General features: G+C 32.9%; 3 protein-coding genes and 1 pseudogene across 4 annotated transcripts; 3 read left to right on the top strand and 1 right to left on the bottom strand.

Annotated features, from left to right (window-relative positions):
- Positions 1-1,725: 1,725 nt before the first annotated feature.
- On the top strand, positions 1,726-4,258 carry LOC120184177. The gene is made up of 4 exons (XM_039188707.1): positions 1,726-1,806; positions 3,319-3,508; positions 3,592-3,918; positions 3,990-4,258. Exons 1-4 carry the CDS (start codon positions 1,726-1,728, stop codon positions 4,139-4,141), a joined length of 750 nt encoding a protein of 249 aa, XP_039044638.1. The 3' UTR covers positions 4,142-4,258.
- A 242-nt stretch (positions 4,259-4,500) lies between these two features.
- On the top strand, positions 4,501-16,115 carry LOC120184061 (heavy metal-associated isoprenylated plant protein 31-like). The gene is made up of 5 exons (XM_039188628.1): positions 4,501-4,506; positions 5,289-5,290; positions 14,820-14,841; positions 14,931-15,009; positions 15,715-16,115. The coding sequence occupies exons 3-5, from the start codon at positions 14,833-14,835 to the stop codon at positions 16,041-16,043; spliced, it is 417 nt and encodes a 138-aa protein (XP_039044559.1). The 5' UTR covers positions 4,501-4,506; positions 5,289-5,290; positions 14,820-14,832; the 3' UTR covers positions 16,044-16,115.
- Positions 16,116-19,614: 3,499 nt separating this feature from the next.
- LOC120184220 (heavy metal-associated isoprenylated plant protein 39-like) lies at positions 19,615-20,497 on the top strand. 2 transcript variants are annotated; one of them, XM_039188742.1, is made up of 3 exons: positions 19,615-19,709; positions 19,840-19,918; positions 20,068-20,497. In XM_039188742.1, the coding sequence occupies exons 1-3, from the start codon at positions 19,701-19,703 to the stop codon at positions 20,322-20,324; spliced, it is 345 nt and encodes a 114-aa protein (XP_039044673.1). In that variant the 5' UTR covers positions 19,615-19,700; the 3' UTR covers positions 20,325-20,497. The 2 variants fall into 2 exon arrangements, with proteins under 2 accessions (XP_039044673.1, XP_039044672.1); XM_039188741.1 differs by having other exon boundaries at positions 19,686-19,709; positions 19,837-19,918.
- A 776-nt stretch (positions 20,498-21,273) lies between these two features.
- On the bottom strand, positions 21,274-24,505 carry LOC120184113 (annotated as a pseudogene).
- Between the last annotated feature and the right edge of the window lie 222 nt (positions 24,506-24,727).

The raw sequence follows: 24,727 nt of genomic DNA, 5'->3' as shown, positions 1-24,727 counted from the left end.
AATCAGCTAACAGTGATATTTTTAGATATGCAACAAAATTATGTCTTTTTTTCTGAATTTATGTAAAACTAACATTTATATAAATATAAAAAAATTAAGGAAAAAAATGGGGATGACCCATCACCCGTCCAATTATTTCCATGTCTATATATTAATAGGACAAAGACTGGTATTAATATTTATTAATTCATTCGTAATGACAGTGATCATAAGTTCCACCTCTCCTAATCCGAAAAGAAAATAGGAAACCATATCCTCGTTATTCTATGTTATTTTAAATTTACCAAAGGCTAAATATTTTTTTTTTCAGATTATACTATAATTATAAAATAATATTAATATCGGCTTTCAAATATAAATAATTTATTATATATTTATTGAAAAATTGTACAAATTTAAATATCTAAAAAAATAACGTATTTTTATCATTATGATCGAGTCCAAAGTTAAATAAAAACTTAAAAGGTTGCATTTCCACTAATTATAAAAAGGGTAAACTATATGTATAGTCCTCTTTATTTTTGATCTGACCGATTTTAATCACCAATTAGGGGTACATGGTCTATAACGTTATTGATTTGTTCGATTTTAGTCCCTCAATAGTTAACTTTAGTTCGATTTTAGTCCCTCGGTTATGTCACATATTTGTTCAGGGTTAACTTCTTTAAATCGGATGGATCAATATATTAGGGATCATTTACCCTTACTTTTTAAATTGGTAACCAAAATCGGATAGAGACCCTAAACAAAAGTGGCTATTCGCTATTAGCATAGTTTACCCTTATAAAAACCACTCCTAATTGTTTTGAATATGGAGGGTTAAAATTACATAATAGTTTTGAATTAATATAAAATTAATAAACTATATAATATAGAGGATTGAAAATGTTATTATATCTTGTCATATTAGATGGTTTTTTTTTTAATTTTAACGACCAAGTGATATTTGTAATAATTTTTTGGATAGTCTAGAGTGATTACAAAATAGTATTTGTACATAATATTTCTTAATAATTAACAATGCATACATACTCTGCAGACGTAACTGCTCGAACTCAGAACCTATAAGGAGAATGACACTACCTTTTATCGTTGAGATCACTTGATGAGTTTAATATTTATAATAATATTCTAAATAACATATTTTTAATTTTTAAAAACTGTAATTTATTCTATATTTAAACATAATTATTTTTCTCTAAGGGTTTAGAGAGAATATAGATGGTTTAAGTATTTATTGTCAAAAAAAAAAACTTTGAAGGTATAGGGCTTTCCCTTGACCCAATAAGATGGTTTCAATTCCATTACTATTCAGCTCTATTATTAGCCCAAGTAATAGAAGGAACACTAAGAAGACTATTATTTGCAAACAGGGTTAGAAAAAATCGTCCTCGCTTATGCAATATTCATTCTTAATTAGTCGATTAATATATTGAATGCATATGATTGTACCAAAAATAATTTAGACCAAAAATAATAATATCCCGTATGAACACTTCCAATCTATTGTTATTCTTGTTAGTCTAATAGAATGACTTTTCTAAAGGGTTGTTGTTTTTTAATAAAATTTAATCTAAAATAATTTATCAATTAATAAGAAACGGGTAGCTAAATAAAAATATATTATTTTCCAAAAGTTTAGGATCTAACTTTTGTTTAAAGCATGTTTTGGTCAAAAATTAACTGAGAAATCGGATCTAATGCCCCATTATTTACCCCCTAATCATGGAGAGTGCAAAAGTTCAACAAATAACCGGCTTGAAGAGAAACATAAACGTACGAGTCTCTTACGCCGTAAATGACGCTGTCTCAAATTCAAAGTACTTGTATTGGAAATTTAGTTAGCAGCCACCCCTCATAAACACTTTTCATTAGTATTTCGTAAGGGTAAATGGTCATTGAATTAAATTAATTGATAAAAGTAGATCTGTAAATGAATCGAACGGACACGGACGAGTGTATGTTCATGTTCGTTCATTTAACTTTAACCGAATAAACGAACAAACATGAATAACGATAAAATTTATTGTTCGTATTCGATCATTAATAAATTTTGCTTGTTCGTGTTCGTTCATTTTTGTTCGTTAAAATGATAAACTAACACAAACGAACGGAAATAAAATTAATTGAATCTATATTTGAGAAGATTTTTTTCTTTTCAAATGATTTTAGGATTTATATGTTTTTTAATTGGTTTGAGTATTTTTATATAGGTTTAAAATTAGTTAGGTTTTACAATATTAATGGGTTTAATGTTAAAATTCATTAGGTCTTAATATTTTAAACGAGTCTAGAGATTGAGCTGAATATAAAGGAACAAATATGAACAAACGAACATAAATAAATAGACAAATTATCGAATATTCATGAACGTAAATGAATGAATGAGTCCTTTGTTCGTATTCATTCATTTAGTTAAACGAATATAAAATCTTGTTCGTATTAATTCGTTTGATAAATAAACGGACATAAACAAATTTTTTATCAAAGAGTTCGTTGAACATTTGGTTCGTTGCTGAGAGAAAAGCGAATTTAGAGAGGTAGGCAACGTTTGACGTTTAAATGAAATACACTGAATTCCAAACTTGGAAAGACTGGATAGTGGATTTTTCCAACTATGACCGTCTGGGAAAGTTTGGGCTTCGATTTTAATACCTTCGCCACTGATCACGACACCAGTTGACTCCATAGACCAGCTATCGTAGTCTTCCCGTTTCTTTTTATATGAATATGTAGGGATGGCAACTCAACCTGAACCCGATCGGGTCGAATTTTTTTTTAAAAAAATTAGGTTTGGGTTCGGGTCGGGTTTTTTTTAATGCACCATAGGACCCCTAAATATTTAGGGATAATTACAATAATTATCTAAATTAACTTATCCACCATAGGACCCCTAAATGGCATTTATGCATGCGGCTCATAAATTTTGGGATCTTACGACGGATCATATTCTATATTTCTCATTGGACGGTCATGATCTTATCTAATATAACTAAAAATTATATATATATATATATATTTATGGTTTTACTTTAAAAATGTTCTGATCGACTAAAAACCTAAACTAAGTCGACTTATGCTTATTCCTACTTACGATGTAGAGGAACCTATAGGGTTAAAAAATTATTAGATCGATAAGATTTATCACTCATGTGGTCTCAATCAATAATATTTGTCAAGTTTATTTTTTTAATATGAATTTTTATCTTTTTCCTATATTTAAATAAGATCATTTTCAAACACGAAATTCATCGATGTAGTGTACGTATCATTTTCAAACACGAAATTCATCGATGTCGTGTTTGTTGAATTTTCAAGTCCCCGCCATTGCGAAAACCGAAACCAACTAGTATAAAAGACTCCTTCCCCACCCCATCAATATTCACACCAATTCCCCGGCATAGTTGCAAAACCTTAGCCTTTGTCGGTCAATTACATTCCCCATGGCTTCAAGACTTTAGCTGTTCTTGCTTTTGCATTGTTCGCCTTCAATATGCGAGCCACCTAGGTCTATTTTTATGGCATTTCATGCTCCTAACTACGTAAAATCGGCATTGTTTTATGATTATAAGTTTCAATTTTTGTTTGCAGGGGAAATAACATGTGAACACCTTGACCATGACACCTGCGCCTACGCTGTGGCGTCGACCGGCAAGCGTTGTGTGCTAGAGAAGCACGTCAAGCGGAGCGGAGAAGAAGAATACACCTGCCGCACATCCGAAATCGAAGCCGATAAGATCAGGAACTGGATCGAAACCGACCAGTGCGTTAAAGCCTGCGGCATCGACCGGAACTCCTTCGGTATCTCGTCCGATTTGCTCATCGAGTCTCGCTTCACGGAAATGCTTTGCTCCCCTCAATGCTACGACGGCTGCCCGAACGTCGTCGACCTTTTCTTCAACCTCGCCGCCGGAGAAGGTAGAAAACATTAGAGTTAATTGTACTAGAGATCCTGACCAAATCTACTTAACTCTCTGTTTTCTTGGCAGGTGTTTTTCTTCCGAAGCTATGCGAAGCACGACGGGGAAACACGCGAAGAGGAATGTCGGAGATCGAAGGCTCGGGTTTGGTTGCAACGGACCGTCGGCGGCGCGAAGTTCATGGGACTTCCTCCGGCAAATGCGCCATTCTAAAATCTTGATTGAATGGAAAATTTCACAAAAGTTCTACAAGTAGTTGGAAATAAAAGGAAAGTTGCAGTAGCTAGGGGTGATTTCTCAAGCTGGGTTCAAGTGCATGGACCGGTGTGATCTTATTCGTGCATGTGTGAGCCATGAGCTTGTTGTGTTCAATCCAATAAGATGCTACTTTCTACAGGGTTTTGCTTATTGAAATGGGTGTGAAAAGAAAATTATAAAGTTTATAAATATACTTGTATTATTTACTATCAATTTCCGATTCGTGCACGTTGTGAGCCATGAGCTTCTTGTTTCATACTAAAAACATTTTCCGATCAATTTATTTTCTTTTCTAGAAAGTCAATATCAATTGGATTCTACCTTCTCTGTCTAATAAAGTAAAAAGCATAGCTGTTGTATTTAGCGAAAAAAATAATACGTACTCGTATTATTTTTTTCTTAACTTGAGTCTTTAATTTAGAAAAATACTTAATGTGATTTTTAATTAACGTTTTTCTTTCGTTGACCGATATACTGGCATGATAGTTCACGGTGCTGACACAACAGTCCACGGTATTGAGTGACAATCCATATGCTATGTTTGAGTTACCAATTTAGTTCATCTATCATGTCATCCGCCACGTTATCAACCGTTGTAGACTGTTATGTCAGTACCGTGGACCGTCATGTCAATATAGTAAACTGTCATGTCAGCATCATAACGCTCAACGACGAAAAACGTTGGTTAAAGAAACACACTGAGTTCATTTTCTGAGTTAAAAGACCACACTAAAAGAAAAATAATATGAGGACCGTATTTAAAAAAAATACAGCATATATTTTTGCTTAATATAAATATAAAAAGTGTATTAATCTGAAAAGATGTTATCTAATTTATAACTACATTAATAAAAATAAAATCGTTTTAAATACAATATTTCTTCTCATCACAATAATTTTTATAGTAGTATATTTTCAACACACAAACCCATCTATCTATTCAACTATTTCTTATGAATAATGTTTTATGGTTTACAAAAAATAAAATAAAAATTAAAAATTTACGTAAGTGACCATGTGAGAGATGCTGTTTTGAAATGTCCTTGACTTCGAAGAGATTATCTTAAATCAAAACAAATTTTAAATTAAGAATCCGTACATGATGAGCAGCGGTGATTGCAGGTAAAATTTACGATGGGAACGTATTAATCCTGAAATCTGAATTTTTTTATGTTAATTATTCATTTTATTGAAGGTACTAATCTTTAAATTTTTGTGTTCACCTCATATGTTTTTTTTTTGTTAATACATATGTGTATATCTTAAAAAATATTTTTAGATCCGCATGACGAGACCCGAATCATTTTTGGAATGAAACATGAGAAGTTCGAGACAAAACTTAAAATAAAAATAGGCAACAAGAAAATTTGAGCATACAAACAGGGCCATTGAAGTTATTGGAAGAACTGCCTACCCCTCGATTTTCGACCACAAAGTTCTCTTCACCGTCACATTTTGCTCGCCTGCCAACAATCGATCTCCTGAATTAAGGATCTCTTACTATAAATTTTGACATTTTACGATTTCATCTTACTATAAAATATTTTAAGGACTTTATTTTTAAAAAGTAACATAAGGCTTCGACTTCTTTTGGGACGACCTGTTAATGTCTTATCCAATACTACATTTCTCTCTTTCATTCTTCTCGCTCTTAATTTCTCACAAAGTCTTCTTTCTCTTCAAACGACAATATGGTGAGGCCTCTTTTTTTTTTTTATCTTTCTCGTATTTGGATGATCATCGTAATTTGTATATTGAATTTATATTTGATACATTGACATTAGATGTTCGGTTGGTAAAGCACAAGGTTCTTAATCTTGTGGTCGTGGGATCGAGTCCCACGGAGGGCATTTTATAATTCGGAGGTCTCTACGGAAGCTGCTCTTAACCTGGCGTTGGAGGCAATCTATTATCATACCTCTCCCTTACCCCATTACCTATGGGAAAAAGGGTCAGCTTTTACATTAGATGTATATTCGGTTGATGAATATGTATTTTGGTGTTCTTGGTTTCATGTGTATGTGTTGGGGACTAAAATGTGGAATAGGCGAACGCGGCATCCGGGATGGTGGTCCACGACGAATGCAAGCTAAAATTCTTGGAATTAAAGGCGAGGAGTTCACGGCATCTCTGCCAGCCGATAAGTGCCGCTACGCCATCTTTGATTTCGATTTCACCACCGACGAGAATTGCCAGAAGAGCAAAATCTTCTTCATTGCATGGTAACCCCTTTTTTTGTTTTGAAAAAGGAAATCTAAGCACACAAATCTTGGGGCATTCATTCAACGCTAGTGGTTGTAGGGAACCTGATACATCAAGGGTGAGGAGCAAGATGGTGTACGCTAGCTCCAAGGACAGATTCAAGAGGGAATTGGACGGCATTCAAGTCGAGTTGCAGGCGACCGATCCGAGCGAAATGAGCTTCGACTTATTAAAGGCCGAGCAACTTAAACTTACCTACTCTGCTTCTTGTCCAGAAGCATTGTCGAGTATCGCTTATTTGTGTGTGCGTACGTCTTTTTCGCCTAAAAGAATTCACTCTCTGCCGTGTGGTTTTGTGTTTTGTTCAATACTTTGTGTAGATAAATATAACTCTTAATTCTCTATACTTTATTAAAAATATATTTCCAATCATCTTGATGTATATTCTGTGTGTTCAAATCATTTAGAGATTTTGGTTTTCTGAGTTTTAGTAATTTTCAATCTGAATTATTTTATGTTCGAATTGTTTTGAATTTGAGTTAAGAAATGAGGTTGTGGTTTTTGACGGTTCACTTCTTTTAATTTAAACGGAAAGTCGTATGTATAATTATATGGTGGGGAAAAAATAAAGTTCAAAAAGATGGTGAACTGTTACGAGAGATCAAGAAAGTGAGTGTCGAAAAAGATGGTAAACAATTATGACACTAAACACGTAGTATCGGTGTTAAGTCTAAGATGTTGATGAATATTTGCATGTTGACATTATAAATAAATATGATCCTCGCATAGTAAATTTAGCTGATAGATCACGAGACTCTATTAGTAGAATAGTGGTTATATTAAGATATCGTAAAGAGTAAGAGGGTAAAAGATTTCAAAGAAATTAAAAATTTTCAAAAATTTTAAATTTCAATAGATAAAAGGATAACAACAAAATTATAGCAGAAGTTAGAGGGAGACATGATAGTGTTGATTGAATCAAATATAACCAATTTTATAACTATAGAACATGATGCGTATACATGAATGAGTTCTTTATATATCCGTAGATATCTTTCTTTTTTCCTGGCGGATGCAATAAGTTCTCGGGGGTCAAGTGATCGCAATTCTGAATTAAGTCTCGTCAAATGGCGTAGTTCAGTAATGGAGAGCTTCGAGGTGTTTTCTCCCGCTGCAAAGTGGCAGCAGAGGAAAAAAATCTCATGAAACTTGGAAAGCAAGCTCTACAGCTCTGACGGGGCTGCACTTGAGTACCGAAAAGTTTGATCGGATAAAAGAAAACAAGGTTGTCCAAGAAATCTTCAGAATTGTGATGAGTAAGGATTTCCCTTTCCAAGTTGAAGAAGCCCGATTAACCATTTCTTCCCAAGTAGAGGAGGTATTATTCATACCATTAAGCGAAAGGACGGAGTTCCAAAGACGAACTGCGAGGTTGCAATGGTAGAAAATATGGTTTCTTGTTTCTTGTTCGTCTCTGCAGTTAACACATGACCCATCAGTTGAAATTCCCATTTTGAGTAGTCGATCTCTAGTTGGTAATCTGTTTAACAAGACATCCAAGCAATCAACTGATTAGGAATGTGCATTGGAACCAAATAAGATTGTGCCAAGGAACTTTCTCCCTGTTGATACGGATAGAATCCAAATATCTCTTAGACCAATAGAACTGGATGAGGAGAATATGCTGAGAGCAGTAGGGCGCAATTTAAGTCAATACTAATTTAAGTTTAGGGTAAAATGTATATTTAGTATCTAAATTATCGATTTTGGTATGTTTTAGTATCTAAACCTTTAACTTTTTCAAAATCATCCTAATATTTTGTTTTTTCATCACTGTTAAAAACTTAAAGCGTTTAGTAACTAAACTATCAATTTTGGTTCGTTTTAGTACCTAAACTTTCATTTTTTAGAACTTCACATTAAATTTTGAACGGTTACTAAAATTAAATAAAAATTAAACATTAAGTGTGATTTTAAAAAAACTGAAAGTTCAAATATTAAAATAGACCAAACTGATGGTTTAAATACTAAACATGTAATTTACCCTTAAGTTCAAAATGAAATATACTTAAATTTCGCTACACATCTTGATCTTAAACTCATGGTTTATGATATTTCTCTCATCAAATTTAGTACTCCATATTTTTGTCGTTTCTTTAAAACGAACTTAAATTGGATCGCTTTGTATTGTCAAAAAAAAAAAAAAAAAAGAGAGAGAGATCATTTTGAATATTCTTTGGTATATTTAGGGATGGGCATGAGTCTGGTCGGGTCGGATTTTTGGTCCACCCGATCCGACCCGAAAATTATAAATCATTCACTCAACTCGAAAAATATACACATTCCACCTGACTTGAACCCGATCCAACTCAAAATAATATATTTATTAAAAAAATATTTTTATTCAATAAAGATAAGGATTTAATTGAAAGAATATAATATATAGAGGGGTATTATTGTAATTATCCCTAAATTGATAAGGTAAAATTATAAAAAAAAATGGATCGGGTCGAGTCGGGTATTTTTCAACTTAAACCCGAATCCGAACATTATCTTTAAAAAACATACCCTAATCTAAATTTAAAAAAAAAATCTGATCGGGTCGGAACCCGTCAAGTTCGGATCCGATACCCATCCCTTGGTATATTGACTTGCTCTACACTCTCGTTGTAGTTAGTTTGCCCTTCCATAATGATTATTCGTTTTAGTCTATACTACCATGTAATGTAATTTTTTTATCACATTCATTCCGATTATAAGAATCTCTACTTGATTTACTTTATCTTAGATCTCTTTAATCTCTAAGTAAAATTTTAGATGTCATATTATTAAACATTAGTTAAACTCTTAGACTCGTCGATAATTTTGATCTTTCTTTTAAAACTCTGAAAGGTCTTGAACATTCCTTTTAAATCTTAATAACTCCTTATAAGAAATGAGATTTTTTCCGACCTAAATTTTAGATTAATTTTTGAATTCGAACAAATAAGTCCAATGCATCATCTCGTTCAAAAAAAATATTATATTTACTATATTCAATACTACATAGTAACGTAGCATTCAAAATTATTTTATAAGTAAATGATAAATATTCTTTTATTATTTGAGTTATATTAAATTTTTAATTTTATTATCTTAAATACTAGATTTGGCACAAATATTTTTAAAAAAATAAAAAAAAGTACGAAAAGCAATGTGATGGGCACATGAAGAATTATGGGTCATAGATTAGGCATGCATAAACAAAAGACAATTCAAATTTATCAGCAATCAGTTGGTTTAGTAGGATGAGATACTAGATCCCTTAAGTAAGGTCAGGATTCAAATCCTGATGTTTGCGAATGGAGTAAACTGGGTTGGGAGTGTCGTCCTTGCTTCTGCAATACCCGATCTAGATTAGTTGGTCAATAAATCGTGATTGATTTAAAAAAAAAGAAAATTCAAATTTAAATGAAAAGTGAACATTATATATCTCTAACACATGAAAACCAATATGGGAAAGAAAGGTAAAGGTAAATGACACACACCACTTTAAAATTTTATTTTATTATTATTAATTAGAGATAAATAAATATCAATTTATGCTCGAGTTCAGTTCGATCGTATTATAAAAAGCTGCGTTCCAGCATACATAATGTTTTCCCAATTGGATAAAATTATTAATATATTATTATTTTGGGTCAAGTATACAAATTGTCTCCCGACAATATAGTGTTGTTTTATTGAGTATTTTGGTTATTATAAGTTACAAAATGGTTTTCCGACTATATGACGATGCTTTTTAAGTCTCTTGACTATTAGAAGTTAAAAAAATATCAACCGACTATTTATTATGTTATAAACTCGTCATTTTTCATTAAAATTGACGACAACATGAGTTGGATGTTAACCTGCTGACTAAGATATAATATAATATGATCTCAAACAATCATCATATCCAAAGTCATCAAGTTAACTCTCAAATCAAATTATCATCAATTTTTAATGAAAAATGACGAGTTTGGAACACAATGAATAGTCATGTGATCATTTTATAACTTTTAATAGTCGAAGGCTTAAAAAAGCAACGTCCTACAATAGAGGACTATTTTATAATTTTTAACAGTTGGAGTATTAAATAAAACAATATCTATAGTTGAGAGACCATTTGTATACTTTACCCTATTATTTTACGTTTAAATAATTATGTTCATAGCGAGTGTAAAGCTAATGCAATCAACCATGGGAACCAACTAGAGAAGGGAATGGGTCAGGTTGGGTCGAGTTTTTGGTCCACCCGACCAAACCCGACCCGACATGAGAAAAGGAATCCTCCACCCGAGACCCGACCCAACCCGAAATAATAATAAAATTATTATTTTTATTCAATAATCAGTGACTTAATTGAAATATATATATAGAGAGGGGTATTATTGTAATTATTCTAAAATATATAAGGTAAAATTATATTTTTTCGGGGTCGGATTGGGTATTTTTCACCCTAAACCCAAACCCGACCCAACCCGACATTAAAAAAATGATCCGACCCGAAACCGAACTCGATTTTTTATATAAAAAAACCCAATTCGATCGGGTCAAGTTCGGATCCCATGCCAATCCATAAAACCAACAACAAAATAGACTCCCATTGGGCCCAAAGAACAATAAAATGGGGTTTCCCCAACAGGGCAACCCGTTTTTTTTTAAATAGGGCACAAACATTTATTTTGGGATATACATATTTTTTTACTGTGCATAAAACTCATCAAGTTAAAGTGATGATTTCTAATAAAATATATTTTTTAAATTTATTACATTGATGATGAATTTTAATAAAAAATTATGTTTTATCGTAACTCGTCAACTCGAGGTTATGAGTTTGATTAAAAAAAATTATTGTAATTCATCACTCAACATAACGAGTTCCATGAACACTATAAAAATACTATATATCTCAAAATAAACTTATACTTGTCTTATTTCTCAAATAATTTACTTGTTTGCCCTATTGGGCCAAAAACCCCAATAAAATGTAACAAAAAAAGTTGGGCTTGAGGTTTTGAATGAGGCCGAACAAAAAACAGAGAAATAAACCTCTAAAACAAAGCAAGGGCAACGAGGGGAAAGAAAGGTTGATCTATATATTCCGAGATAATTACCGTATTATTTTACATATATTTTAATTATCTTCTTATTTTAAATCGATTAAATAACTTCAATAATAAAAGAAAATTTATCTCTCTAAAGATAATATATTCGAGTTATGATATTACAGTGTGTACGTTCTTTTTTTTTTATCGAAAAAGAGTAATCAGAAAGATCTAATCTAAGACCCCATTCCTACCCATTGCAGTAGCTATCTCGGCCTGGAAGAGTCCAAGTAAATTCCCGAGTTGATCTTTACAATAGATTAAGAAAATTCTAAGCAAATATCACCTAAAAAATATTTAAATCAAATAAAGATAAAATTTAACGAAAATCCAAAACGATTTTAAAAGGGATGATATTGATAAATCGGACAAAGTAAACGAAAGAACACAAGAATTTTAACGAGGTTCAGCATGTACTTATGTCCTCGGTGTCTAGTCGGCGTTAGAAAATTTTATTCAATTTTCATAGGTTTAGGTTATATCTCTATTTATAATAGAAAACTTGGTACATAATTACAAAATTATGAGCCATACCTTACCGAACTTTACCGATATTTATAAGCCATACCTTACTGAACTTTACTAAAAACTATGTTGAAGATAATGATTCTTTTGTGTTAGATTGTGTTTAACTAGATTTTGGGGATTTGGAGAAAGTGAGGGACACATGTGCCTGGAAAAAGGGTTTTTCCTTTTTCTAATTCGGAATACTTTTGTCTCATGAGTTGGCTTGCACATCTTTAAGGGCATCAAGGTCCCATTGGTCGACTCAATTTCATAATTAAAAATCAAAATCTATCAATATTATAATATTTTTAGGGTAACATACACAAATGATCTCTTGATTATAGAGTATTATTTTATTAAGTTCATCGACTATTAAAAGTTACAAAATGTTCTTATGACTATAGAGTGTTACTTTGTTGAGTCCTACTATTGAAAGTTATAAAATGATCACTTGACTATTTATTATGTTTCACACTCGTCATTTTCTATTAAGTATTATGAACTTAAAGTTAACATGTTGATTGTGATATGATAAAATATGATCCTAGAATCTCAAACGACTATCATATCCCATTCATCATGTTAAAGTCCGGCTTAGACAACCAATTTCATCGAAAAATGACAAGTTTAGAATATAATGAATAATCGGATGATCGTTTTGTAACTTTTAATAATCGTGTGACTTAATAAAACAACATTCTATAGTCGGAGACCATTTTATAACGTTATATTGATATAATTAATATAAGTATAGGCGAAATTAATTATTAAAAAATATTTTTATTCAAATGTAATAATCTATTGGGTTTTCATCATAAATATATTTTTATTTTTCATTTCTTCCAAAAGCACTATACCTATATGATCATTATGCTCCCAAACAATCCTAACAAATTATTACCCTAAAATTCCCTTTTTTTCATTTCTGAAGAGACAAGAGCGACTGTATGTTTCTTCAGCTTTCTTTCATGTCAAGCTCTTATGCATTGCAGCTTTTCAAGGGAATGTATATTATTGGTTGTGCTATGCTCGAGACAATATTCACATCGAGATTTGAATGGAAGTAAAATTTAAAAATAATATTTGTTACATAATAATGTTTAATTTTAAAATTAAAAGTCAAAATCTTATTAATATAAAGAAATTATTTGACATATTAATAGGTGATTTTCTCGGGTAAAAATGATCCCCGTTTATGGGTACTACTTTATCAAGTTCATTTACTATTAAAAATTATAAAATAGTTACTCGATTATTTATTATGTTCTAAACTCGTCATTTTTTATTAAAAAATCGATTGTTGTTTAAGCTGGATGTTAACATGATGACTGAGATATGATAGTCGTTTGAAATTCTGAGATCATATTTCATCGTATTATAATCAATATGATAGCGTTTAGCTTAGAATATCATCTATTTTTTAACGGAAAATGACGATTTTGAAACATAATGAATAATCGGATAACCCTTTTGTAACTTTTAATAATCATGGGAACAAAGCAACACTCTATAGTCGGTGGACTATTTTGTAATTTTAATAGTCGGTAAATTAATAAAGTAATACCCTATATAGTCTAGGGACCATTTGTATAATTTACCCTTTTTTACAAGTGAAGCTTTTAGCTTATGTCAGAGCGTATCTTTGTGTTGCCCGAAGAATGGACTTTTATTTTTACAGGTAGCAAAGTGAGAATTATGTTTTTGCAGTGTCAAAGCTGATTCGGTAAAGCCGAATTGTTTTTCGTTCTGTTAGTTTCTACTTTCCGCGCACAGTAAACAGTGTCTTGCAGGACCTCACCACACAGAAGAAAGCTACAACAATGGGGGGGGGAACTACTGCCACTACTTTCGTTTAGGGAGTGTCTCGAGCTTTTGAGAACTTTAGGTCTTCACTGTGAATCAAACTTGATCATGAATTATGACCATGGGTGATCATCATCATTTCAGGGAAGCAATACATGATGTGGTGGGGGAATTGTGGGTGATAGTGGGAAGATATTTTAAATGAAATAATTCAAAATATCTGTGAAGTCTGTAAAAAAAATAGATTCAAATACTATGAGTGAAAATGGAACTTTACTCATACTTAAAGATTCAAAAGTTTTTTGGCATGAACCAACTTATCTCAATGCTTAAAGGAATCGTTATTATTTTTAGAGTTAGCGGATTCCAACACCTATGATTGCAGTATGGTAATTGAGCGTTTATTGCTAAATTGATGAATTCATTTAGAGATTTAATCTTAACAATGTTAAAAGAACCTAATAAAATGATTAATGAAACTAAACGCTAGAAGAAAAGATCTTAAAAAAACTCGTTGAAATATATATAATTTAGGGGACTAATAATTATTTTAAGCCTTAATTAAAGCGAGAAACATATTTGAAGTGATTCAAGTGCATGTAGCCTGTATGGTCCTACGTAAAATGGGGGAGCATTCATATTATTTCATATATGTGTTTTGCCCTTGAATTATGAGTGTTTCTTAAATCTTAATCATTCCATATGAGAGCGTCGCGTTCTACATTGGCATTGTGTGTGTGTGTGAGAGAGAGAGAGAGAGAGAGAGAGAGAGAGAGAGAGAGAGAGAGAGAGAGAGAGAGAGAGAGAGAGAAGAAGTCACGCTTTCCCAATCCCACGCGTGAAAGGTACCTCATGCCTTCAAATTTCAAACCCCAAGGCTCCTTCATCACAGCACTTAAAAGCCCCCCACCACCAGGCTCATCTCCCAGCACTTGCCAAGAAAAAAAGAGCACAGAGCTCTCCTTGTTCTTTTCCTTCATTAGACAACTCGCATTAGGAGGCTTGTTGCAAACATGTCTGCAGTGAGTTTTGTCTGTCTGTCTGTTGTGTTGCTTTGGAGTTGATGTTTTGTAGCAGGTGCTGATAATGTGTAAATTTGAACTTATTGCAGATGCTTGAAGTAAGGGTTCCAAACCTTGACTGTGAGGGCTGTGCTTCCAAGTTAAAGAAAGCTCTCTTGAAGCTCAAAGGTATACTTCAAATGAGTTGTCTACTTAATTTTCTCCATTCGTTGATTTTTTTGCCTTGTTTATCTTTCATTAACTCTGGCTTTGACTATGTAAATTTTAAGCAACTGTATAACCAGATGCAAAGTTAGTATGCATGCAAGGACGAATTCATAATTCCTTTAAGGAGTCAAACTGAAATCATAGACTTTTGAAGGATCAAAGTGTAACTTTTATTGGACTAATATAATATTTCACAATTTATTAAGGAACTATAAAATAATTTCCTCGTTTTGAAGGGATCAAGGCCACTGTCTCTACCCTTAGTTTTGCCCCTGACTACATACACTATATAAATAATAGGGTAAATTATGTGTTTAGTACCTAAACAATCAGTTTTGGTACTTCTTAGTACTTCAACTTTCAATTTTTTTTTAAAACCATATCTAGAATTTAGTTTTTTTTCATTTTGAAACATTTATCGAAAAATTTATCGAATCATTATGAAGCGATAAATTATATGTTATAAAATAGTTATAAATATAGATGATTTTAGGAACGAGTTTATAATAGTTCGATAACAATGATACTGATCTATTTCCTGCAGAAATATGCTTAATAAAAATGGGCCAAATCTAGCAAGAAGACGACAATGGGCTAAAATATTTTGGAAAGCCCAACTATGCTCTGCTAGACTAACAACTTTGGCTCCATGTGCATTGTTTTTAGGGGTTGAAGAAGTGGAAATAGAGATGGAGATACAAAAAATCACAGTCCGAGGCTATGGCCTGGAAGAGGAGAAGGTGCTGAAATCCATCAAACGGGCGGGGAAAGCGGCGGAGGCGTGGCCGTTTCCGGGGTACTCCCACTACGCATCCTTTTACAAGTATCCAACCTACATAGTCAACCATTACTATGACTATTACAAGAACGAAGCTTCCGACGGTGTTCATACTTTCTTCCATACTCCGGCCGTTTACTCCGTCGCTGTTGCTTCCGATGAGGCCGTTGCTTCGCTTTTCAGTGACGATAATCCGCATGCTTGCTCCATCATGTGAACGTAATATATGTGCATCTTCTTTTAGTTTCGTATTTGGAAAGAATGTGCGTTTAAATTTTAAGTTGATTTAATAATTACTCCTCCTTAATATAATGGTTGTCCCTTGTTCCCATATGTAATGGGGTAAGGGGAGGTAAGATAGTAGGTTGTACCCAACATAGTGGCTGTGAGCAGCTTCCGTAAGAGACCTCCAAATTATAAAATGCCCTCCATGAGACTCGATCCCACGACCTCAATGTTAAGAACCTTAATATAGATATATTTAATATTTAAAACGTTTTCAACTTGGGAACGAGTGTTGGCACAAGTGCTTAAGATTCAAGAATTTGAGCTTTTAAGGTCAAGTTCGAATCCTACCACCGTCACTCTTGGTGGAAAATCTGTAAATTTCTATGTAAAACCCAATTAAGTCTTAGGTATTCCCTGGTCTTAGACTGAGAGAGCCACACCTGACATAAACTTTATATCATAAAAAATGTTTTCAACTTGAAAAAAAATTAGGGTAAAGTACACAAATGGCCCCTCGACTATGGATATTATGTTATTAAGTCTATTGACTATTAAAAGTTATAAAATGATACTCTAATTATAGGGAGTTGCTTTGTAGTGTCCCTTGAATATTAAAAGTTATAAAATTATCACCTGACTATTCATTATGTTTCAAACTAATCATTTTTTGTTAAAAAATTGACGGTATTATGAGTTGAACGTTAACATGTTGATTGTGATATGATAAAATATGATCCCATGATCTAAAATGACTACCACATCTCAATCATCATGTTATAACGTTCAGCTTAGACAACTACCAAATTTTTAACAAAAAAGAACGAGTTTGGATTATAATAAATAATCGGGTGACTATATTTTAAGTTTTAAAAGTTGAGGGACTTTAACAAAGTAATATTCTAAAGTTGAAGTATCATTTTGTAACTTTTAATAGTCGAAAGATTTAATAAAATAGTACCCTATAATCGGGGACCATTTGTGTACTTTACCCAAAAAAAATTAAAACGTAATGATAAACGGTACCAACTGCTTAATACACGACGACTAAAGGAAGAGAAGACATTAACGGTGGGTATTTGGTTTGCATGGATATGACCTGGCAGAGTAGAGATATTCAAAGAAATCATTCTAACTTTAAATAATTTGTGTACTTTTTTATGTCAGCAAAGGCTTCTGTTGCTCACTTTTGAACGGGAGAATCTTAGAAAATTAATATAATAAAATAAAATGATAAGTTATACAGTACGACACATTTAATAAACAGTTAAAAAAATATTATTAGTTTTATTATTATTTAAATAATAAAATCGGTAAAATTTTATTTAAAATATTATTATTTTTTATTTAAAATATCAATTTTTTAATATTTTCGGTAAAATGTCCAACAATAACAAAACAGGTAGAAAAATAACAAAATCGGTAGAAATAATAATATTTTTAGTAATCTTTTATTGGTTTTGTTATTTAAATAATAATAAATTCGATAATGCCTCTTTTAACCATATATTAAGACTGTCGCACGTGATCATTTCTTAAATAAAATAGAAACCACCCTTTTACAACTTGTTCTTAACCATTTACCTTGCCTTCATAGTCAATTCACCAGAAAATTTGAAAATGACTTAAGAGGAACCTGAGAAATTAGAAACTACCATTCAATTTATGACTTCTACTGTACTTTATTTTGTAATTTTAATATTAAGATATAAAATCAATGGCTTAATGGTGTATATTTATTCTAACAAATTCAAAATAATAATTTTACTTTTGATTTTTAATTATGTTAATTTTATCCTATAAGTTATTTAATTTTGTCAACCTATTTGACCAACATTAATTGTTACAGTATTGATATAATATTTAATAATGAGTAAATTATAAATTTGGTAACTGAACTTTCATATGATTTCTATTTTACTCACTGTACTTTTAAAATTTTCAATACACTCACTCAACTTTATTGATTGAACTTTTTTTTGTCACTCTGTTGTTAAACCTCTTATGCCGTTATGACGTGGCTTAGAGAAATATATTTTTTAATTGTTAAAAGCCACAGATGCGACGACAAATCAGAAAAAAGGTAAATTACAAATTTGATAACTAAACTTTCATATAATTCCTATTTTACTCACTCAACTTTATAAATTGAGTTTTTTTATCACTCTGTTGTTAAAGTTCTCATCGCCAACAATCATCAACCGTTGCCCTCATCTTCGTTGGACGATGATCGTCACCTCCGGTACCAGTGTGAACGTCATGCCACCGCGACCAAAACCCTAGTGGCCGATCGTCAAAGCTCCCCATCATTCGTCGTATAGAAACCGTCAAAGGTTCATTGGGAAACCAAAGCTTTCCATCGATTTTCGTCGATTTTCAGCCACCCCGATTATCTGTTCGTCTCACCTCCGCCAGTGCGGAAGTCATCTCCTCTTTCCGACCAAAACCCATTCGATTTTCCCTCTCATCGTCAGTGCCTAAGTCTGACGCTATTTTCTGGCCACCTCGCGTTCTTTCGTCTCACCCTGGGCAAAAACTCAATCTATAAAGTTGAGTGAACAAAATTGAAAATTTTGAAAATACTGTGAGTAAAATAGGAATCATATGAAAGTTCAGTTATCAAATTTGTAATTTACCCTTATTATTATTATTTTGTGGAAATCTGACGTGGCATGTTTAATATTAAAATATTCCACATCAACGAGCTGTTAGTGATATAACGGTGGAGTGACCAAAAAAGTTCAATCCATAAAGCTGAGAGAGTGAATTGAAAATTTTGAAAGCTTGGTGAGTAAAATAGGAATCTTATGAAAGTTCAGTTACCAAATTTGTATTTTACCCTTAATAATTTTCACGTAATAATTCAGTATAATGATGTGATATTTACATGCAAATTATTACATAGTAGAAGATTTCAATTGATTTTTTAACGGACTTTAAGAGTAAAATTATTTTTTGACCGATTTTAATTGAAAGTTTAATGATTTATTTAATATAATTTTTAGTTTTTGAATTTAATCTAGTCATTCATACTCTTAAAATCGATTATGAAATTAATCTAGTCATTCATACTCTTAAAATCGATCAAACAATTATTTATGTCCTCAAAGACCAAAGTTGGTTAAAAAATCGATTCAATGCATCAGTCATGCCATCATTTACATGTGGACCGCTATGTCAGCAGAGTGAACCGTCACATAATGAACTATCACACCAATACTAGAACAATCAATGTTGGTTAAAAAATAAATTAATAAAATCAAATATTATCAAATGTAGAATTAATATAATTAAAAATAAAAAATAAAATTAATGATTTGAATTTATTTCGAGGAAAAAATATACTATTAAGTTAAAATAATTTTAAATAATAAAAAATTAAGTAATATATCATATAAGAATTATAATTTCAAATTAATTTGTGTAGATTCATTTTAAAATATGAACTCTTTTAATATTATTTTTTTCCATTTACCATACTCGAGTGAAGACCTCTTTCAAAAGTACATACGATCACAAGTCTCGCCATACCCAAAAGGTTCCCATGTAAATCAGTGTGCGGACCTCCTCAAATTTCACACATTATAAAAGGCCAAACTGGTCCTCGAAAGTTCATCTACTTTCCTAACCAACTCAATTTCACAGCAAAATGGCTCAGGTGATTTTTCTTTTCCCTTCGTTCTTAATGATTCTACTAACAAGCTATTTGATTTTGTTCTTCTTCTTCTGTTCTTCATCTTCTTCCCCACTATGTCTCGTGTAGTAATCTCGTTTCACTGTTTTAGCAGAAGGCGGTGTTGAAAGTTCTAACCATGACCGACGACAAAACCAAGCAAAAATCCATAGAAGCTGCTGCAGATATCTTTGGTATTTTGTCAAACACCTAGCATACAATATCATTTTTTTTAAAACATCAGATCTCGGTTGTGTGCGATTATTCTTTTATGGGATACTGTTACAAATCAGGGGAATTACTGAGATTCCTTTTGTTTTATGCGGAAATTGTGGGTGGACAGGGGTTGATTCGATAGCGGCGGATCTAAAGGATCAGAAACTGACAGTGATAGGGGCGATGGACGCAGTGGCGTTGGTGAAGAAACTGAAGAAAGTAGGCAAAGTGGATATAATATCGATCGGACCTGCTAAAGAAGAGAAGAAGGAAGAGAAGAAGGAAGAAAAGAAAGAGGAGAAGAAGGAGGAGAAGAGGAAAGAGGAGAAGAAGGAAGAGAAGAAAGAGGAAAAGAAAGAAGAGAAGAAGGAAGAAAAGAAATGATTTCTGTGTTGATCTGAATGTATTACTTTGCCTTGTGCTTTTAAGCTTCTCCGACTACCTGAACGAGCCAATGCTCACTTGCTCAACCAGCAATGTGAAAAGGGTTTTGGTTTCTTGTTTAATTAGTAGTGTCTTAGCAGACTATAATTAGATGGTTGATTGTTACCTCGACCTGTCTCGATGTTTAATTAGGTTTCTTACGCTAGTATCAAATTTTAGGATAAACTATGTATTTAATACCTAAACTATTAATTTAATCCGTTTTAGTACCTAAAATTTTAAGTTTTTCAAAATTATATCTAACTATTAATTTTCATTTTATTTTAGTATCTCATCTTTAAAAACTCAATGCATTTAATATCTAAATTATCAGATTTAGTACATAAACTTTCTATATTTTAAAATCTTAACATTAAATTTAGAACATGTACTAAAATGAAATAAATTAAAGTTTGTAATGGCTGGATACTTGAATAAAATAAAAACTAAACTTTAAGTATATATTTTTTTAAAAAAAGTGAAAATTTAGGTACTAAAATGAACCAAAACTAATAATTTAAATTAAACACATAATTTGACCTAAAATTTATCATATTAGAATATTTTGATCATCTCTATTTATTAGATTCTTCCCGTACCGCCTTCATTATTCATAAAAGCAAAGGACGCGTATAGATGGCATGGTTTGTACTTTGTACTGCCAATAGTCTCGCTTGTAACTGTTCTGTCTGGGGTCACGTCTATCCAGCGAAATATCAAGACGGAACGGGATCGACAAAAGAAAATAACCCAGCCCCAACTTCACTGTTAAAAGAAAGAATCATCTTTCTTCGAACTTCGAAGCTTACAAAGTACACGGAAGCCGACATGAAGGAGGTGTCTTTGATCTTCTTCTTTAAGTCGACGCTTGGGAGTACAGGTGGACAAGAGGAATTAGCTTTGAGGATTGCCAGAAATTGTAAGTGCTTATATATAATATCAAGAAATATGAAAAAAAATATTAACTATAGAGGAAGCCTCAAGGTCCCCGTTTCTTTAAACCTAGCTACATGTTTCTCCTTGTTGCAATACCCAAAACTAAAAGAATGAAACCTTATTCATGTGACGCGTTCTACACCTCTAATGAAGTTGCAAAATTGAACCCAATATTTTCCACTAGGAACTATAGGGCATGTTTCACATAAGCCTACAGATGCCATTCTTTCTTCTGTCAGGCTATTTAAGATTTTCATCATTGTATGTTGACTTAAATCTGATGAGTAATGTGGAAAACGGCAATATATTCACCAGGAGAGCATCCCTGTAAATTCGGGAGAGGCCGAAAAGGTTACAAACGGAATGAAGTATCAGACAGGCCACCTTTGAGGTGTGTGAATCTTTGTGAATCCGAGATGGAATCAAAGGCAAAAGTTCTTCAGTAATGCATAGAATATGCGAAATCTGCATGACAAGGAAATAGAAGAGCAAACTTATCAGTTTATTGCCCTCTTTCAATGAACAACTTTATCATTAACATTTAACACCTTTGTAGGCGTCTATATTTGAATAAGATACAACAATTAACAAGGCAGTGGAAAATAAAAGCCAAACAGACACATTTAGGTATATCTTCTGAACATGCCAACATAAGGAAGAGGAATCCGTATTTTAGAACGGACTGAAACTGTATAAATTTACTGCATTTATGTTCATTGAACGAAATCAAACCTTACAATTCATGAATTGTAAGCTGCATTCCTTGGTAGAAGGTCTCCAGATTAGGAAACTGATCCTCTTAATTATTCAGAGGCATCATCATCATGATCACCGCAACTCTACAGAAAACTCAACCTCCACTGTGATACTGCCCATTATCATCATTTGACCACTGCCAAGCTCACCTTTCAACTCTATTTTCCCGTTCATGCTTTTCAGAACTAACAAGCAGCAAGTATCAGATAATCCTCCAAGTCAATACCTACGCTACCACATGTGCACGATCCTTAAGGAAAAGGACTCTGATCACCGTTATCTTTTAGTTTTGCTTAATCCCTGGATTAGGTTATTAGTTACAATTCAGAAAAATATAACTAAAGAACCATAAAAAAGGAGAAAAAAATAACTGTTAGATTTCATCATGAGGCCAACTGAGCAGAGTGGGAAAGTTGATTAAGAAGTGCATACTTTATCCTTTCTAGTCCCTTGACATCTATTACATGTAGCAGGTCCGTGGCACTGACTGTCGATAGCTGAACCAATGGGTATACTGGCAATTGAGTTACAATAAACAATGTTTATATTGTACAATCTACTGCTTAGCATTTTCTATATCTCTTGATCTTTGAGACTAGATGAACATACTGCCCCTTCTCCACCATGCTTCTTATTACCTCCGAGCTTCAGAAAGCCTTCCAGCACTCCGCAAATAATTCACTAGAGTACTATACACAACAAAATTTGGTTTACATCCTCTCACCTCCATTTCCTTAAGTATGGAACGTGCCTCCTCGAACTTTCCAGCCATACAATAACCACGAATCATCGAATTGTATGTGAATACATTCGGAAGTTGTCCTTTGGCAATCATCTCACAAAACTTTTCTCGAGCTTTCTCCAGCTCCCCAGCCACAACGTATCCTGTAATGATTACAGTGTAACAGACGACATCAGGCACGCATCTATTCTTTATCATTTCATCAAAAAAGTACTTGCAAGCATCCAGATTTCCAGCACGACTCAGGCCATCTATCAATGTTGTGAAATGAAAAACACCTGGGTTTAATCCCACCTCTTTCATATGATCTAATAGATTAAGTGCAGCAAGTGGTTTATCCCCTCTGCCAAGAACATGCAGAAGGATGTTATATGTATGAAAATCAGGGGAAAATCCGCATCTACCCATTTCATCAAGTAATCTGTGGAATTGATCTAACTTCCCCAATTTGTATTTTGCACGCATAAGAATATTGTAAGTAAGAATATCTGGGGAAAAACCATCAGCTAACATCTGCTGGTATACCCACTCAATTAGCTTGTATTCGTTATGCAGAATGGCATCGTATGAATGTTTAAACGGCCTATAATTGAATGTTTTTGACTTAATGAACCTTTCCGCAACTTTCCTACCTAAGCCTATCTCTCTGCACGTACAAATCAAAATGTTAAATGTCCTTGCTGTTGTAGGGAAGCCATTTCTGTCATCTCATCCACTAGTCTCACATTGCCTTGTATTCCTCGCACTCTGCGCATATCTTCATTATCAAATGATATGAATTTGTGGTGTGCCTATAAGCTTCTTGCTGACCAGACCACACAAAAAACTTGTACCCTAGTTTCGCATACCTGTTTTTATTCACATGATTAATGTTCTTCAAAATTCCCTTGAGAACTTCTCTCACAAGAAACCCGGAGACCCTCACTTGCATTTCACTAATAGCAGCTTTTGCATCAAATCCCGGCCGGCCCCTCTTGTTCTAAAACCTCAAGAATTCTCCTAACATCATCCCTTCCCCTCTCGAAAAACCCTTTTCTAGCTGTAAAACTGGCTTCCAAGCTACTTCCGGACCCCCCACAATTATCATGAGTTTCATCAAAAACAGATTCAAAACTGGGACCCTTCCACATTCTCCTCAAGGGTTCATCCGAACAATAAAAATCACTATCAATTTTATCGCTATCAAAACTACTGCCACTACACAATTTTCTAGATAAAATGATGATAAAACATGATTTATAAACATTCCTCGCACCGAATAGATCTAGAGAGTTCATTTTGAGAACCGAATAAGCGTTGGATCATTCCCATTACGTTTGAGTCTTTAGAAAACCCCACGAATCCAAGAAACGCAAGAGCAGATTGGAATACCCAAACACGAAAAGCTCGAGAAATGTTGTGATCTCGAGTTGATAAATACCCATTAAGCTGAAAATAGCCAATTGCGCGATAGCGGTTTATTGGGGCAGCAAATTGTCATCGAATAGCTACAATTTCTCTGTGAACAGTTGAATGGGGGACTTACCTGGGATTAAAGACGTCGATGGAGGGATTACAAGCTTTTAAGGAGGACAGAGATTTTGTCTCCCAGAGTTTTGCAGATTTCGCTGGCGAGAAAAGAGAAGAGGCCAAGTGAGAAACTAGAAGAGGAAGATACGATGTGCGAGGGAGTAGTGATCCAGGAGAGCAAAATCGACCAGGGTTTTCTGTGAAACGGCGAGTTTTCGTGGTTTAGCAGGGGAAACAAAACAAACATTTTCATGGGGTCATCTGATCCGACATGGGGTTTTGAAATTTGGGCTTGGTCCGGTTCCTAAATTAATTTTCTTTTATTTTATTAATTTAAACTTAAATATAGTATAGAATAAAATATATCATATGCCATTATATTTTAGATGACATATCCAAATATTTTTATCTTTATAACATA

This window comes from Hibiscus syriacus, unplaced genomic scaffold (assembly GCF_006381635.1).
Source record: "Hibiscus syriacus cultivar Baekdansim isolate YM2019G1 unplaced genomic scaffold, ASM638163v2 tig00112857_pilon, whole genome shotgun sequence".
NCBI lineage: Eukaryota > Viridiplantae > Streptophyta > Magnoliopsida > Malvales > Malvaceae > Hibiscus > Hibiscus syriacus.
The sequence above is the reverse complement of the archived record's forward strand: the minus strand, read 5'-3'. Positions and strand labels throughout refer to the sequence as shown.